General features: G+C 39.7%; 3 protein-coding genes across 3 annotated transcripts; all 3 read right to left on the bottom strand.

The window, feature by feature from the left end:
• Positions 1 to 11859: 11859 nt before the first annotated feature.
• On the bottom strand, positions 11860 to 12814 carry ND-PDSW (NADH dehydrogenase (ubiquinone) PDSW subunit). Its single transcript, XM_065485497.1, has 4 exons — positions 12626 to 12814; positions 12348 to 12483; positions 12151 to 12290; positions 11860 to 12086 (listed from the first exon to the last, which is right to left on the bottom strand). The coding sequence occupies exons 1-4, from the start codon at positions 12714 to 12716 to the stop codon at positions 11953 to 11955; spliced, it is 501 nt and encodes a 166-aa protein (XP_065341569.1). The 5' UTR covers positions 12717 to 12814; the 3' UTR covers positions 11860 to 11952.
• Positions 12815 to 13343: 529 nt separating this feature from the next.
• Positions 13344 to 14952, bottom strand: mRpL12 (mitochondrial ribosomal protein L12). Its single transcript, XM_065483597.1, has 4 exons — positions 14712 to 14952; positions 14379 to 14613; positions 13915 to 14046; positions 13344 to 13620 (listed from the first exon to the last, which is right to left on the bottom strand). The coding sequence occupies exons 1-4, from the start codon at positions 14762 to 14764 to the stop codon at positions 13504 to 13506; spliced, it is 537 nt and encodes a 178-aa protein (XP_065339669.1). The 5' UTR covers positions 14765 to 14952; the 3' UTR covers positions 13344 to 13503.
• A 326-nt stretch (positions 14953 to 15278) lies between these two features.
• On the bottom strand, positions 15279 to 17686 carry LOC135939293 (nucleolin-like). Its single transcript, XM_065483594.1, has 7 exons — positions 17533 to 17686; positions 16625 to 16905; positions 16422 to 16504; positions 16212 to 16328; positions 15934 to 16155; positions 15732 to 15876; positions 15279 to 15676 (listed from the first exon to the last, which is right to left on the bottom strand). The coding sequence occupies exons 2-7, from the start codon at positions 16892 to 16894 to the stop codon at positions 15329 to 15331; spliced, it is 1185 nt and encodes a 394-aa protein (XP_065339666.1). The 5' UTR covers positions 16895 to 16905; positions 17533 to 17686; the 3' UTR covers positions 15279 to 15328.
• Between the last annotated feature and the right edge of the window lie 29 nt (positions 17687 to 17715).

Raw genomic sequence — 17715 nt, 5'->3', positions numbered from 1 at the left:
TCGCGCCTCGAGGGTTCACAATAGGGCTCACTGCGATTTTTATTAATTTATTTAAATATCTTTTAGACTTCTTGAATACAAAATTTTTTTTGGCATTCTTTGGTGGCAAATGAAACAAAAATATATCGTCATTATTTTAAATGTGATCATTTATAGTCTTGGAAAGTTAATACGCGTAAACATTATTGGTGTACTAATTTTGATATTCCGTGCAACCAATTTTGCCCATTCAAAACTAACTGCTGATTGAGGAAAAATATATTACCATATTATGGCAACAAGTTTTGGCCAGAATTTTTTCAGAAACCAGCAAAGGTCTGACTGAGCTTACTGCTTGCGAGGTCAGCCGCTATAGCCTCCGGGAATTTTGACTAAAATTAGCTGCTCCAGCTACTGAACAAAAGTCAAATCAGTTGGAAAGGACCAAAGAAAAGAATTTGCGCTATAAGCGCTATCAGACAATCCGCTTCCACAAATTATCGCAGCTTACAAAAAATAAGTAAATAAAAATTGAAGCGTGAAATTAAATTAAATTAAATTGTAGTATATTGCTTTTTCATTACAATACTTATAAATTTGAACCTCCTCATTAAATATCTAATTACTGGAAAGGATAATAATCTTTGTAAGACAATGTGCGTTCGAATGGTCTTCAATTCATCATTGCAAAATAAAAATGCTACTCTCTTGTGCACATTTCCGAATCATGAATTTAATAGTCGGTGGGCGTGCGGCTGGGACCACCGAGCAGTCGGACGCAAAAGTAATAACAGTTTTGGATTACACGCAAGTGAAATGACGTGAACATCGTGGTGTTGTCTGTCTGCCAATTCGGGGTCGAAAGGTGGCCAAAAATCGCTGCGGCCAGTCGACGCTGGAAGAAGTCATTATACGACGAACTCGTCACGTTCAGAACTCTCGCTGATCTGCGGCCAAAAATTTAATCAACAACACGACATGAGCAAAACGTCAATGCACTCTTTCTTGGCTCTTGCTGGTCGTTGAAAACGAATTTTGATGACTTCATGAGATGCAAAAGTGATTTGAATAAATAAAATACGTGACTGCTGATATTGTCTGGCGGCGGCGAGGAAAAATTCATTTGTGGTGAGAGAGTCGAGATTTTCGGTCCTTGATCTTGGTGATTGATGAGCCTGGCCACCGCCTGACACCCATGTAAATTGGGAACATTTGTTGATGATTATGCTCACAAGTACTTTTGAGTTAGAAAGCCTTTCCATCGATAACGGAGAGCCCAGTATCACATTTGCCGAAAAAATAATTCAAGGATGTTTGCGAATGCAACCAAATGATAAATGAGTGGCGTAAATGGTCGGGACTTTCCTTTCACCGTAATTTGGGTTTTTCAAATGCTGCGAGAAAGAAACAGTTATTGTCTGCAAGCCAAATGCCCCATTATTCGTCTGGAAGGACTGCGGCTAATTAAATTTCCTCATTCCCATTTTTTCTAATGAGACCAAGTCGCCCACTTGAACCATGTGCACTCGCACATAATTATGAAGTGGCGCACCTCGAGATCGGAGGCCGCTTGAGCATGTTTTTCGTTGACCTGTGACCGCCGTTGTCGAGTGGCCGGTGCTGGTTGGCTGCAATAATGCACCGATTATTAATGACACTCGTCCTCCGCCTGAATAAATGCAAATAAATAAGGATGAAACACAAGACTCGCGATTCCGGCTGTGCATTCGCGCAAAGGCGGACACATTATTCATTGCGTTTGTTATAAAGTCCCCGCGAGAGGTTACTCTGGGTCTCGCCACTCGCAGATGGCTTAATTAATGTGCGCTGTACTAAATGGGTCGATCAAAAAGACATTTCTTTCAGTCGCGTCATTGCTCTTTCCTATTCACATGCAAATTAGAGAAATCACGATAAATAACGCCAATTGACACTCTGTGAAATGTTCACTTCTTACCCGCACTTGTCTTTCCGCTGCTGTGCTTCTGCTCTTGTTGAGAATACTTGAGAGCTTCAGTTTTGATGCAAAGATAAAGCAAGCAATCGAAGGTGTGATTGGATGTTGATTTTCTCGATACACAGCATTTCACTACTTCTTGTTGTGCCATGCTAGTCAACATTGTTGTACAAACCTAGAGAAAGACAAGGTGAATATCAGGAGGCGATTGATTTATATGAATAACGAGTAAGACTTGAAATCAATATGTGATTTTTCTGTCTTAATTTCAATAATTACAATTTTTTTGCAAAAATTTAAACCTTAAAAAAGTTGGTACCGTTAATATTAACAACTAAAGAAGACAAAAAAGTTGAGGGGAGATTTTAATTTATTTGATCATATTCCTAACCAAAACTTTTATGTTTAAAAAATGTTGTTTTTAAATTTAAAAATTCTTGGAAAAAATATATTTTTTAAATTAAATTTACCAAGAATCAACCAATTTTCCAGCTTCAACAAAACGTCTTTGAATTTAGGGGCAATATGCAGCCAATTATTTTAAAAGACCAAAAGATTGCCAAAGTTGATTACCAAATACACTCACCTCAGACAAAAAGCAATTTTTAACACGAATTTGATTCTAAATTCAAATCTGCTCGGCCGCAGGAAGCGCGTAATAAGCGAGATGCCAGTGATTTCCTTTCAAGTGAGCCGCACATCATGTGCTCCAATTTTATTCCTACTTTTGCTTTCCACACGCCAACAACCCGATTGGTCACGTGTAGCGAATTTCATTTTACAGCTACGGGGAGACGCCGTCGGTACAAATCTAGAGTGTAATTGCTTTATTTTTCGCGAGGGTCAAACCGTGAGCGGCGACCATTGACCGGCGGCTGGCGAATCACATTTTGCTGTTTCTCTGTTGCCGAGTCGGAGACACGACCGGTGCGACTTTTACAAAGGACAAGGAGCACTCTTTGAGCGCCGGTCGGAGTAATGTTCGCGGTCAGTCACCACACACCAACAGACAACTCGTGTCCACGCCCTTTGCTCCGGAGCGAGTCAGTAATGCACATGGCAAATGCATTTTCGAATCGTAAAATATGCTTTAATGCGCCTGCTGTGCTGCTCTCTTCGTGTGTTTCCAGTGCAGCCCACGGAATATAAATTTACTAAACAAGGGCAGTGAAACAGCATTATCGTTGTAATTAATGAAAAGAGAGAACTTAAAAATAAAAATTCAGGAGCCTAAATCGAACCTCATGTTTGATTCTCATTATGCTAATTTTTTTCCTTTAATTTGCATATTGAGAACATCCAAGAATAGTTAACCTTCAGGCAATAAACGCTTAATGCTAACTTTATACACACCCCTACGTGGGTTTAAAATTCATATATTCAGCTGAGGAATCCGTTTTGAATTTTATTGCCACCATCAACACAGTTTTGTAAATGCATTTTTGTGTGGTTTAATTCCTTTTTGACACCAAAAGTCACTCAGAAACCTCATTAATGGAGCCACTCTTACTATCTGGACGATTACTTTCTCACTTCCCCAAGGGGCAATTATTACTCTGGAGCAGTAAACACACTCTCATCTGCATGGCGGACTTGTTCCTTAACCACTTTTCTTAAGTAAGCTGCAGGAGTTTTGCTGACGATATTATTCCGAGAAGTTCACGTGTTCCCCGCAGCCTCCGGGCTAATTAATTAATAATAATGCGGTATTCAGCGTCAATAAATTCATTTTCTAGACGATGAACATTAATCAGTGATCGCTATCTGACAGTCTACAGCTTTGTTGTCATTTCGCGTGTATATATTTATCTGTGGGCACGCGTATTCTCTCTCGATATTCCGTACCGACAGCACAGATCGAGTTGGGCTGATTTTGGTTTGCCTTTGTTTCAGTTTTATAATCCTTTTATTTCCCATTGTTTCAGTCCGCGGCCGAAAATAAAAATTCCAAGCTGATTGGAAAATGGGCTGCAAACGTAGGGATGCAAATTCCCGTCTCGCGTATGTAAATTTACTGCGAGTCTTCATCAAGAGGCAATAACTCAGCCGGCATTGGCATTGTGCTCTCGCTGGGTAAACTCGGCCGACGCCTAATTTTATCAGCCTGCTGCCTATGGCCGCCGTGCGGGTGGCTCTGACTTTGCGAATGGTCAACACACAACGTGAGCTCAGGTGACGATAATCCTGTTGCTTATAAGTTAACTAGACCTGTCGAGAGAGCACTCCCAGGCAGCTGCATTTAACCTCTTTGTCCAACCCAGGTCCAACCAACCGGATGTGGGCAATCTCTTGTTAAAGGCTTGGATAGGTTGACAGCGACGTTGTTAAGGAAAATAAAATATTTCTGCCATTAAATTTTCTGTCGTATATTTTTTGTCTATTTTGGTTCCTGATTAAAAGACGTAATTTTTAATTATTTGAAAAATTAGCAAAATCTTCACGCCATTAGGGTGATTTTCATCGCATGAATTTATATCTAAATGTTAAGGTGCTGTTGCATGAGTTATATTTGAAAAAAAAAACTAATTCAAAGTGCGGCGTGATTTTAATCCTTTTTAGGCTTGAATAAACTGGACCCTTTCTCTTTGACACAAGTTGCAAATTGTTTATTCCAAGTTGCTGTTTTCTCTTTTCACTTCCCTTGTCGATCTGGAGAACACAAGAGGGACTATGCATCAACTGCACTCCAATAACGACCACTGCTGCATAATTTATTGCATTTTTGCAGCAAACACGGCAGCTGCCCGACTGGAATAACACTCTACCCGCGATTCATTTTTAAAGCCTTGTTCTACTGCGGGAGAACACGGGACATTTTTTACATTTTTTGTATCCACACCGGACTGTGCACGTGGTCATCTGGCGTAAAAGCAGAAAACCAACAAGGTAGGCACCGTGCCAAATGGTTTTCTCTTTCTCAGCGCGCACACTCTTTTCGCATTCCCGACGTGCATTACTATTGCGATTTTATGCTCTCTGGCGTTTTGTTTTCCGTTACCTTTCACAAATCGCCTCCACCATTCGCACGAGAACACAAGTAGTGAGATCAAAAGTCGAAAAATGCGTGTGCGAGACCAGAATCGCTAATTTTGCTTTGACCCCTCGGATGCCTCGGATTTTTCAGCTTCTTTATTTCGCATTTTTTCGTGTGCAGCAAAAATACTGTTGAAACGGAATGCCACAGCTCTGTTGGGTACTCCTTACAGTAAAAAAGTTATTAAAGCAAGCAAATGTTAAAATTCCATATTTGTAAAACAAGCAACTATTGCAAAGCATCAAATATCACCATGCTCATTTTTTTAACACCACACATCTCTATGTATTCAAAAATCTCTGCAATTCTTTGAATCAAGGCTAAACAGATCGTTTAGCTGGATACGTGTGTGACCCACCCAACCGATACAATCAGATCCGACATTAAGAGGTCATCAAGAGGAGGCAGATTGAGTTTGTACGCGCTACGAACATCGGAAGTTGACACACATGAAACCATAGCTGGAGCAACGCGCATACAAATTGTTGGCATTCGCGTTGAGCAAGTGGTCAGCGCAGTGCACACGCTTCTGCAAGCGCGGCATGAATAAGCAGCTAGCCAAGAGATATCGCGCGAGATGATTTAAACTCCATTAAAACGTCCAACGAGCGCAGCATAACTCGGCTTAATGCGCGCAGCTCATATATGCACACACGGTTGGCTCGGAATCAGATGGTAATCGTTGCTCCAGATTGTTTGCCTATTTTATCGCCGCTTTTTGCAGCGAGCTGCAGCGAGTGGAAGCTCATTGTTACTTATCCGTCCGCTATTGTGGCCACGATCTCGGCTGCTGAAAGTGGCATTCTCATTTTCAAATAACACATCTCTTCGCACACACCTCCGTGGTTATGCGCGGCTGGCTTTTTTGAATAACAAGGTCTTGTTATGGACATCAGATACACAACAGCCTCCGCACAGAGTCCTGCTGCATTTTATAAACGGCGAGCTACACAATCGCGATTATTTTATGCACAGACACACTGACATCGATCGGGCCGTGCAGACAACGAATAACTCAAGTTCTGCACTAGCTGCTCTCTAGCGTGCTTTGTGTTGCAGAAAACTGTTGCTGGCACGAGAAAATTGTCTCGTGCCAAATCACTCAAATAGAGCAATTTTGCGTATTTTTCTATTCGTACCATCTTACGTCACCTGCAGCTGCTAAAATAATGCGAATAAAAAGCTGTAATTTTAAGGAAGATTCTTTTGATTTTAAAGAATAGCTATATTATATGAAATTTTAATTTAGAGGTATGGAAAGAAGTCAATAATATACTACTGAATAATAATTACTTAATTAATCTTTTTACATTTTGCTCCATTTTGCAATTGATTTTTTACTAACGCAACTTTTCCTCGTTTTTTCGACACCATTTGAATTTTAAATGACGTCGATGTATGTTCGCGCTCTCAAAACTTGTGCAATTAACTGCGTTGTTTAGTAACTCGTAACTTCTAAAAAAAAACTTCCCGTTGTATGTTTTATGGTTCATAAAATGTAAATATTCACGTTATAGACTTAAATATATCTTATTCAAGATTCAATTGAGGTGTACATTGTTATTTAAATTAACAGGAAATAACTCTTCTCACGGCTTGAGGTGCATTCCTTGCTTATATTCAGCAGATGCATTCTTGCTAGATTCAATGATTTCATTCGTTTTTTTTACCTCTGCTCAGCATTATTTCCCGTGATCTGTGAGCTCTAAGTGTCCCAATAACACCGTCGAGAGGATAACATGGGGCCAGTGGCCACAAATGAGCTTAGGCTCAATATGTGGCACTATTTTTGCCTTCCTGCACCGAGGACTTTGATTGAAACGCCAGACATTTGTCCCTAAATAAAGTGTGTTTCATTATCGAGTCGTCGCTTTTTGGAATGCTGCACCACCCGCATTGAAAGACGGTTCCGCGGCACAGTTTCCTTCAAAGTGTAAGGTGTATGTGAGTGCGTGTTTTTAGTGCAGCTTATTCACCTCCCGACCAGGCCCATTCCGGCTCTGCCCTCCCGGGTAGAGTTTTAGCGAGATGTTTGCCAGGAATGGTGCCTTTTCTCACTATGTACTTTATATTTTTTTAATTTTTGACAAACTGTTTTTAACATGTATGTACATTTTTTTTCTTGGTGAGAATAAACAAACAAACAAAGCCGCTGGAAAGATGCGAATGCAAAAATCAGAAAGAGGTGAGTCAGCGCTGGTGCGCCTACCAGCCCGGGGAGCTCTTTGAACATTTCAAGTCTCTAAAATTAACCACCTTTTACTATCTTCTGCCACTGGGCAGCCGGTATTGGATTCGTTTGAAAAACAGAATAGAAAACACAAGACACGCACCGTGCGTGTGTCAAAACAGCCTCCAGGAAATATGAAAAAATACTGTGTTCCTCTCACACACTTCCCACTTTTATTGGCCTTTCTAAACAGAAGTAGCGTATAATTTTCGCTTTTTATAGCGAAGAACTATGAGAAATTTGAAGAGGTTATCAGCAGCGACAATCTGATTGCATGCTTAAAATCCATTTTCTCGTCGTTAACATAGGAAACCCTCGCAAAAAAGAGAAAAGAAATCGCGGGGGAAAACTGTGCTCTATAGCGAAGGCGGATTTCTGATTCGGACACTCGACAATTAATCGAAGCGAATTTCGCTGCTTGCATGATTCGTGTGGCTCCGAGATGTAGGACGCAAATTAAATTAGGCAAATAAATAACGATTAGAGTCGGACAACTCTCTCATTATTCGCAATCGAGCGCGGCTGCACAACCTGTGTTTATGAACGCGCTTTGAATTATTGTTGCGTTTCGCAGCCTCCATCTTTTTCTCTCGAAACATATTTACAATGTGTTAATTTCCGATCGCTCCTCTAAAGAACCCAAGGAGATAATAATCGCTTACTTTTCTGCTGCTGTACTGGTCATGATTGCGAAGGGAATAAACACACTCGCACAAAAAGAGTTTTTTTTTTATCTGTAGGTCAGCCGGCCAGTTTTGAAAGTTTGATCGTATTTTTACGACACTTGATCTCCTCTTTAATATTTTCCTTCCATCAGACAAAAATTATTCAGCTTTATAAAATTATAGTTAATTTGCGATGCACCTGAAGTCTTTAAAATTGGATTTGAGGTTTCTTCTGTGTGATTTTGCTAATTTTCCGCTAAAGTAAATCTGAAAGTGATGTATCTTGAATGATTCAGAGTGTAAGGTATTTTATGAGATCCCGAAAACGTTTTTGCACATTTACCATCAGACACATCAAACAGCTGCTTCAACATTCCAAAGGGTTACTTTTCAGACGTTTATTGCACCGCTCCAGATAAAACGCTAATTGAATGCGTGGGCGGTTTGAGGAGAAAATGCGTCAAGCTGAGAGCAGGCGAACAGTACGTGTGCACAATTATTTATGTTGGCGGTCACCAGACAACTTCGCAGGGAACCTTTTATGCGCGCTCCGCGGGGACAGCATGATGAATGCATGGCGCTCTTGCATATTGAAACAACCGGAGACGGCTAAAAGCAGAGGTGCCAGGCTGGCTTTGTTTTAACTGCTGTAGCTTTACAGCTCCAATTTGCCCTACAAAGAAGGCTCAAGTGCATTTTAAAAAGGGTCAAAGTTGTTAATACAACTCGAAAAGTGAGATAATAAAAAATATCTAAGGCATTATATCGCATTTGAAAGACACAAGCATTACTGTTGTGTTTTACTGGCTTAATGGTTACCTTAGAGAGGTAATAATTTTACGGACAGGGGTTAAAATGTATTTTCTAAAAGCACAAAATTGGGTGTTGATGTTGAAATTTATGAGTCTTCTGTGTGTGACTAATATTAGTTTATTAATGGAGCTCACTTTATATTGATTCATCTTGATAAACTTTATTGAAAAAGAAATTGATGTCGTACTTTCAGAATAAATGGTGCGCCAACCTTAATTAAGAATTTTAACCATGGAGAATCTGATGATGTGTGTGTCATCTGATCTGCTTGGCTATCCTTTCTTGTGGAAAAATCTCGCTAAAAAAGATTTCGATCAAGCCGTCAATTGCAGAAAACTTGGCGCGTTTCTTTTGGCATTTGTAACGTACAGGAGAAGGGGTTGAGAGATGCTAATGTGCGACTGCTAATCAGCAAGGTCCGAGTCGTTCCGCTTGGTTGATCGCGATGATTATTAGCCGCGCGCAGAGAGCGTCTGCTGCTGATCTGTGAGACACAAACCACTCGTCTCTGTTGATTTACTGGCAAACAAAACGAGATTCCTCAGTCGGTAAAAGCGGCCAGGCCTTTTTTATAGCACAGCCCCAACTGCAAAACGGCCGCGTTAATTATTATTTAAGGCGGTCGCTACTCCAATTCTTCATTGCAAATCTAAATGCTCTTGATATCACCTTTGATTGATCTCTCAATATACATCTGCGTGCCCAGCACGCAATGGACGTGGGCAATTTATCTCTCTCGACGCCCGTGCGTAATCTGATATGCAGCAATAATTGTAACGCGAATAACGCCAGCACTTAAATTGCAATTTATAATGATATTTGGCTCCGTTCCCAAGGGTCAAGGTTACTGTTAACCTCGCACATACTACTTTTATTAAGACAGATATAAGTTCTAGGAGTTTGGGTCAGTTGAATGAAACACGACGAGTATATTAACTCAATTACTCTTACAACTGGTGACGGTCCAGGGGCTGGCCCTAGACCGACAACCAGAACACCGGACCTACAACTGATGACACCCTGGAACCTGGACACTAGACCACCCGGACAGCCTCGACTGACAACTCTAGCTGACGCACTGGAATGACTACTGATTAGGCACCGCCGTTCCGATCCCAAGATGTCCACCCACCACTCTCGTTACTCCTACAAAGTCATCTTCTAGATGGTAGGGTATCTTAAAATCGCCTGGAAAATCATTTGAATTAATGATGGATAAATAACTGGCACTAAATAGATCTCTTTCTAATTTATTTTAATAAATTTTTAGGACAGATAGAAAGACCAACAAAATAAGGAAAGTGCGCACATAATAAAAGCAATCATCTGCTACGTTTGGACAGAATGAATAAGGATAAACATGATGAAATGTTAATCGAGTTCAGATCAGGGCTATAGGGCGCTGCACTTTTTATGGGTGGCTCGACGTCCAGCCGCCAAGGCGCAGCGCGATACATAATACATCTCTTACTACTTTAGTGACGGCCCCGCTCGTGCATATCGCTATTATACTGCTGATCTTCAAAAAATGTTCCAGATTACGACGCGACGACACGCATGCACCTCAGTGACTGCATCCTTAGCACAGCAGCCAGCGGCTGCACTCACAATCAGACCTCGACCAAAAATAATGTTTAATTTTCGTGACTTATTTTTAGCAGTGGAAAGATATATATTTATTTATACGACCCGCACTGAGAGGCTGTTCTACGGTACAGTTTCTAACCCTCTGCAAGGCGTACAAGCGACAGCAAGATAATATCATAATAATCATTTGCTGGATTACTTACATTTTGTAATTTTTGTTTTGTCTTTATCAACTCACTTTCCAGCTTTGCCCTCCTGGTCTTATGCTCTTATGTCTTACTGGTAGTCGAGTTGTTCACCGGAAATTATTGCGTATTTTAGTATTTTAGCTCGATGTTAACTTGTATAACGTTATTTACATCATGAGTAAAATATTCAAATGCACGTATAAAGAAAATATATTTATGAGCACCTCAGTAAGAAAAACACAAAAAAGTATTTTTTTAAATAAATATTAGGCAAAAAATAATTTTGCTATTTACCTCCCATAACTTTTAAACCAAAAAAGGTATTAAATACCGTTTAAAAAAAGAAGAAAACATTTATGACATAATGTGCATCTTTTTTAGATGGATGACCATTTAGCGAAATTATATGAGTCTTTAATTAAAACTTTCAATAGGGATAATCGTGATGACGAACACCGTGCCCAAATTATTAGAGAAATTCTAGCGCCAATTTAAATAATAAAAATTACAGTAATGCTGCAAACCACCGCATAAGTGTTTTCGATTCCTGATTTGATTTGATTATTTTTTAAATCCAAATAACGTATATATTAAGGAAGAGTCTAGTGTAGGTGTACCAATTGGCATAATATACTGCTGACTGTGGAAGTCTGAGGCACAAACCTTACTGTGCATATAGGCAATGTGCGTACCTGGAAAACTAAGCGGGTTGCATAAGTTCAGTATCTATTATGAGCTGTAATATATACCAATTCTGCAACAACTGCATACCCTGCGTTATTTGTCTTTGAGTGGTCATTTAATAGATTCGATAAAATCATTGTTCGCACACTGGTGCTTATTTTGATTTAAGTATATAGGCATTCCGTAATTTACTAGTAGAAAAATAGCAGTTTTATAATGCGCTTAAAATAACTTCAACGATTTAAAAAAATATATAATGAGAGCCAACAAAATTATTAACTTTGCTGACAACAACGAGGCTATGAACTTAAGGGGAAAATTGAAATTGTACGGTCATTAAAAAAGTTTGAAATTCACTTAGGAGCTTATTGTCAGCTCAGCACGGAGTTACTCAGGATGGATAAAGATTGTACTAAAAATTCGAAATTTTTTTTATTAATTTAACTGCGCGTCCATTTTTTGTTAGGTTTTAAAATTACTCCTTAAAAATGAGTTTTGCTCATTTCTAATAGTTATTGCATAATTCATATCTGTGGTGGCAGCGGTGAACCTCATTTTCCCAAGCAAATTTTTGTGGTGCTCATTTCTCAGGAATGTGGTTCCCTTTCAGATAAGGCAGTTTGAAAAAAGTGCAAGTTTCTATTCATTAATTGTTTAAAACTGTGTTCAAATGGTTCCAAGAGCTGCTATAACATACGATTGGTTCCAGAAAAAACATAGGATGTTTGTCAATAAAGGCTGTATTTCAACTATTTTACATTTTACCACGAAATCGCTCAATATCATTTCCTACTAACAAAATATCAACAGTTTTTTTATTCATCTCCAGCAGCTGCTGCCGCATCCCTCATTCCACTGCCGACTGGTCCGTGGCGCCTCTCCCAAACCATGCGATGCTTCTGCTTCATGTAAGCATCCTTCACATTGCCGTGGAAACCCAAATCTCCATCTGGAATTTCAAAAGGAACATCTCTCTTGATTTTAAGGCGAGCCTTTAAGGTAATTTCTCTCACATTTGCAGAACCAGTTGGCTTCGGCCTCCTTATAGGTTTCAACAAGAGATTTGCACTTGGCCTCCGCATCTGGTCCATGGAACATATTGCAGTCCTCCATTCGGACACGAAGGATGGTCAAAATTTCAGAATCAACAGCTCTGAAGGAGATTATTTAAATAATTAGGTCAAGTAAAAAGGTTAAATTGAATTAATACTTGTCTCTCTTGAACTGCGAGTTAGCTTCATAAAAGCAAATAACATCGTCCGTGTAGCACTCATCAATTGTCGGCACTCTGCGGAACTTTTGGTGATACCAAGGGTAGCTTTCGCGGTTTGGAGTGACCACTCGCTCTGTTCATGAAGAGGGTAAGATTCATGCCATTAAAATATGTAATGTATGTACAGTTTCAAACAAATCGGAGCAAAATATTGTTCAAAGTAGTGAAAAATTACTTTTTCAGCCCCCGAAAGTAAATTGAAAAGCAAAATTTACCTCTGAACCAGGTGACAGGCGAGTCAATTAAAGTGACGGCAGCATTGATGAAGCCATCAAAAATGTTGCGGGGTGTTTTGTTGTCACCCATTTTAATCCCAAAACCACAAAACTAGTACTTTGTTTTCTTATTAATTTCACCCAGACTATGGCGGTGCCCTCCGAACAGGCGTGAGACGATTGAAAAGGGCGTGCCTTTCTTGAGAGAGGCGCGAATAATTGAAACTCCTCGCTCTGCGGAAAGTAGTGCGAAGGCACCCTTACTTTTACGTCCCTTTAAATAATTAAACTTTTACAAAAAAAAAATGTTCATTAAAAATTAATATACCGCAGTATTGTTGGGGGGAAATAATAATGTAATATGGCAAATTGTTTTATACCATAGATTGTAACCTATTTATATGACCTCAACTGGAGATCCAAATAATCTCAATAATAGTTTTATTATTACTCTAAAGTACCAAAATTATGGGCGCCATATAACCAAAATTACAAACCCGGAGATTTCCCCCACCAATCTGATAAACCCAGGTTAAATTTTGGGACCAAAAACCCAATTACCTCATCCCTTGTTGAGTTTTCAAAAAATAAAAAACTCCGAAGATCTCAGGGTCAAACCCAGAGGTTTTTGCAGCTCTAACTAGAATTGATAAATTTTATTTTGACAATATTTTAAAACAAATTGATAAGGTCTCTAATAACTTTTAAAATGCGTTAATTTTCTGTTGCATCTAATATTATTTATTATTTCACTCTCACAGTTCTCATTCATTGCAACATTCGGCTGGTTTTGCTGTCAAATAATGTTAAAATGCAAAATTAACTTCATTCGCTCGCTCAAATACAAAAATTCTATGAAAGGCAGTTTATCTGCTTTTCTATTGAATCTCACAAACTGCCCCAACAGCAGTTAAAGCGGCTACAAGCTTTTCCGCCTCCTCTTTAGGTATATCAGCTTTCACAACAGTTGGCGAACTCTCAACAAATTTCTTGGACTGTAAAAATGAAATTTACACAATTAACAACAAATAAAGATGTAGAAATCTACCAGGTAGCTTTTATGAATTATTAAATTAGTACGTGGATAGGGTGAATGTGCTATTAAATTAATTTTAGAATGCATCATAATTATCATACAATTTGAAAGGGGAAAGTTTGGCGAAACCAAAAGCATCACAAGTTTTACATTTAACATGACGTGAAAGAAACACAGTGGATAATTAATTTCATTGGACAACACAAATTTTAGACCCTGCACAGAGGCAAAAGTTCGGCAAAAATTTAATTACCTGAACAAGATTCATTCCTTCGATGAGATTTTTCACTTCTTTGATGAGAGCAACTTTCTTTGATTCATCAAACTTCATAAGTTTGACAGTGAAAGCAGTTTGAACTTTCTGGGGAGCAGCTTCTTCTTCCTCCTGTGACAAGTAGATTAATTTGAATATGTCATGTGACTAATATAAAGCCTCAGTCAGCAACAAGATTTTAATAAAGGCAATAGCTGGCCAGTCACCCCAATCTGCCTCAGTGACTGGCGCAACTAGCATGTTTGTGTATGATAAAATTTATCTATGAGTGTAGAAAGGCTGCATGACAAAAGAATTTAAAAGGTGTCATTTCTGTGAGCCAGCTGGCGTGAATTATTGTGACTGCATGGTTGCTTTGCTCCAAGTCTCAGAAGCGGTTGCATGACCCAACTTTTCCAGCTGACTGAGACCTCTAAACAAAAGTTTTTATGTATCATACATACCTCAGCAGCAGGTGCAGCAAAACCTCCAGGAGCAGCCATCATTGCTACAGGTGCATCTGGTAGATTCAGTGCTTTTTTGAGGGCGCCACTTAATTCAGAAACTTCCAGGAGGGTAAGTTTGGAAATTTCAGTCACCAGAGTTTGTATTTTCGGACTGATCGGCTGTTCATGCCCGTCTGGAACCGGCGCCGCAAGGCTTGATTGATTTAACCTTTGGAAAGCTGGGACTGCAATTCTAAAGCCAAATAAGAAAATTAATAAAATATTAAAATTTCAATTCGTGAGCATGCAGTTCTAGAATTAATAGACACAAAATGATGATAAAACAGAAACCTTTTAGAAATGGAGCCCACATGGTTCAGAAGAATTCGGCTCCTGCACAGCATTATAAAATCGAGTTTGGGAGCTACACAAGATGAATTTAGCGGATTAAGCACTTCAGGTTATTTTCTACAGATTTTAGGTGCTTTAAAATATGTTTAGCCTATTTATGCAAGAAAGATTAACAATAAAAAGGTGTATGCAATCAAAAGTGCTGTTTTTGTGTTGGAATCAAATGCCGAACATGGCCTGCTAAAGAAGGCGTGGCATAGCAGCTGCGCATTGCGTTCCATGAGGTTAGTAGTCAGTCCCTTCTCTCCTTTCACGTGGTCATGGGAGAATCCGTAAAAATATTTAATGCAATATATATTATGAACTGCTTATGTTCATCTCACAACGATCCTTCTCATACTAAACTAATGCTTTTACATTTTGGTTTGGTTGTGCACTCCAAACAAACTTATAATAAAACTAAAACCTTGATTTATTGAAGAGCAAAAAATGTTCCAATGAAAATATGGAAAACAAATCAAAGCTAGGTGAAGAGGGAAGACAGAAGAGGTTGAGTTAAAGACAAGATTTCGTTCAGAGCTAGGAATATAGTTGTTTATTTTAAATGCTTAATCAGATTAATCATCGAATTTCATTTTCTTATTTTGAGGTCCACCTTCTCCGTCAAAGCTTTTCCTGAAGCCTCCTCGCCCTCCGCGGTCACCGCCTCGGAAACCACCTCCGCGGCCACCACGTCCGCGATCTCCAAATCCACCACGTCCTCCTCGGTCTCCGAATCCACCACGACCTCTGCCGCCACCGAATCCACCGCGACCTCTTCCACCACCTCGGCCTCCAAATCCACCACCGCCTCCACGGCCACCGAAACCACCTCCACGGCCACCGCCGCCGCTTTCGCGTGGTCTTGCAGCTTCCACGACAAGCTTGCAGCCTTCAAACACGGTGTCGTTCTTCTCCAAAACAGCCTAAAACAGCGTATGATTGATGTGTATAATTATTGATTTTTTTCTTAAGAGGTACCTTGAAGGTTTGCTCATCCGCTACTTCCATGTGGCAGTAGCCCTTTGGCCGGGGAGCTTCATCAAAGCGTGGCTTCATGATGTGCATGTCATTTAGCTCATTTTCATTGACTCCTAAGTGATTCATGAGAGCGTCATGATTGGGACTGTAAAATAGTGTTATGTTAGCACATAAAATCGTCAAAGACAAGACCTGAACTTACGCATCAGGAATGTAGCCAACGAATATTCTGAAAGAGCTAGCACCGGAATTATTAAACGAATCTCTTCCTCTGGGTTTGAACGCGGGTTCTTCTTGTAGGAAGTCTTCTGTGCATGGTGGGCTAGCTTTTCTGGGTGATTCACCCTTAGGTTTCTCTTCCTCATCATCCTCCTCCTCCTCACTTGATTCTTCTTCTTCAGATGATTCTGCTTTCTTAGCAGCACTGCAAATGAGAAGTTTATTTATAATTATACTGATACGACTGATTCTTAAAATTACGCTTTAGGGGTAGCCTTAGCAGGTACTTTAGAGACGGGTTTTTCTTCTTCTTCCTCCTCCTCCTCCTCATCATCATCATCATCATCCTCATCACTACTTTCTTCCTTAGCTTTGGCACTGAAAAGTATGCATCAAATTCAGTAAGGTTTTAATTTCACAGCCCGAGTGGGTTGCTGATATTGATTAAACCTAGTAAGCAAATCAACATACCTTTTAGGCGCAGCTTTTGTTTTGGCTACTGGTACCTCCTCCTCCTCATCATCGTCATCGTCATCATCTTCACTTTCAACTTCCTACAATGAGAAAAAATTATCCTCTGATCTCTACGCGCCCAAAACATCCTTAAGATTTGGCCTTGGAATTGTTCCAAAATTCCAAAATATAATCATTAATATTGTGATGTTTATTCTCACCTTGGCCTTTCCATTTCCATTGGCGGTCTGTTCCTCCTCAGAATCCTCTTCGTCCTCATCATCATCATCACTATCTTCCTCTGAAGATGGTTGCTTTGCCTTAATATTAGCGCCCTTCTTGCCCTTCGGTTTGGCGTTAAGAATTGCTTTAGGAGTTGAAGGAGCAGCAGGGGCCTTGGCCACCACAGCACCCTTCTTGCCCTTCTTGAATTTATCTGCTGGGTTGGGCTTCACTGCAGCCACAGTACCATTAGCTTTCGATTTCGCCATGATGTATTATTCTGTAAAAAAATGGAACCTTATAACTATGTATGCAGCCATGAGCCATGAGGCCAAGCTCCACGTGCATAGTAACCACATTTAAGTGTAGCAATGAATGCGAAAATCAAAACTTTCCTTATTATAATCGATATTAATGATACAGTTTGTAAATCAAATCCTTAATTCATGAAACATTCATGTATCCCAATCCTTTTGAGATGCAGAAAACCAATAAACAGAATGCAACGTCCGATATGTACCTAAAAAAATGACGCTCCCGCTCACACGCAGAGAAGTTTCGTTGATGCGATTAAGCGAGAATCTTCAAAATTGTTCGTATTTTAAAAACAAACTAAATCGCTTTAGTATTGAAATATACTGTGCATATTTGAAAGCAACTGTAAAATCGAAATGATAACTTAAAATTTGATAAAAGTAACATAAATATTACACGCGTCCGCATAAGCAAACCTAAACAAGCGCACGAGGCAAACGTGCAGTTTCAAAGTGAGCATTTTGGAGAAAATACGAAAATGTAGAGAGCAGGATCGTTGTCAAATTGATCCTTATTTCCAATATTTTAGCATTATAGAATAATTATAAACGATAAACAATCAAAACACGAGGAAAAACATTGTAACCCTTACCCACGTGGTGATACAGCTTGATTTAGCGGCTTGTTTCCGTGTGTCGCTTCTACTCAACACGAGACTTTAACAGAAAATGGATATCAACGCGAACGCGACGTGCTGCAGCGCCAAGAGGTTCCCAAACAACCTTGTCATGATTCCCCTACATCTTCATTCCTCCCCTCATCCCGATAGTAACAG

The sequence above is a fragment of the Cloeon dipterum genome, chromosome 3 (assembly GCF_949628265.1).
Source record: "Cloeon dipterum chromosome 3, ieCloDipt1.1, whole genome shotgun sequence".
NCBI lineage: Eukaryota > Metazoa > Arthropoda > Insecta > Ephemeroptera > Baetidae > Cloeon > Cloeon dipterum.
Note: the sequence above shows the minus strand (reverse complement) of the source record. Positions and strands in the feature narration are given on the sequence as shown.

Coding starts and splice junctions, on each gene's coding strand:
- ND-PDSW (XM_065485497.1), bottom strand. CDS start 12,716: ATGGGTGACAACAAAACACCCCGCAACATTTTTGATGGCTTCATCAAT. Junction 12,484..12,625: donor GCCTGTCACCTGGTTCAGAG/GTAAATTTTGCT, acceptor CTTCATGAACAG/AGCGAGTGGTCACTCCAAAC. Junction 12,087..12,150: donor AGCCAACTGGTTCTGCAAAT/GTGAGAGAAATT, acceptor TTGAAATTCCAG/ATGGAGATTTGGGTTTCCAC.
- mRpL12 (XM_065483597.1), bottom strand. CDS start 14,764: ATGCTGTGCAGGAGCCGAATTCTTCTGAACCATGTGGGCTCCATTTCT. Junction 14,614..14,711: donor GTGGGCTCCATTTCTAAAAG/GTTTCTGTTTTA, acceptor ATTTGGCTTTAG/AATTGCAGTCCCAGCTTTCC. Junction 14,047..14,378: donor TTGCTGCACCTGCTGCTGAG/GTATGTATGATA, acceptor TACTTGTCACAG/GAGGAAGAAGAAGCTGCTCC.
- LOC135939293 (XM_065483594.1), bottom strand. CDS start 16,894: ATGGCGAAATCGAAAGCTAATGGTACTGTGGCTGCAGTGAAGCCCAAC. Junction 16,505..16,624: donor ATGGAAATGGAAAGGCCAAG/GTGAGAATAAAC, acceptor TTCTCATTGTAG/GAAGTTGAAAGTGAAGATGA. Junction 15,677..15,731: donor CGGATGAGCAAACCTTCAAG/GTACCTCTTAAG, acceptor ACGCTGTTTTAG/GCTGTTTTGGAGAAGAACGA.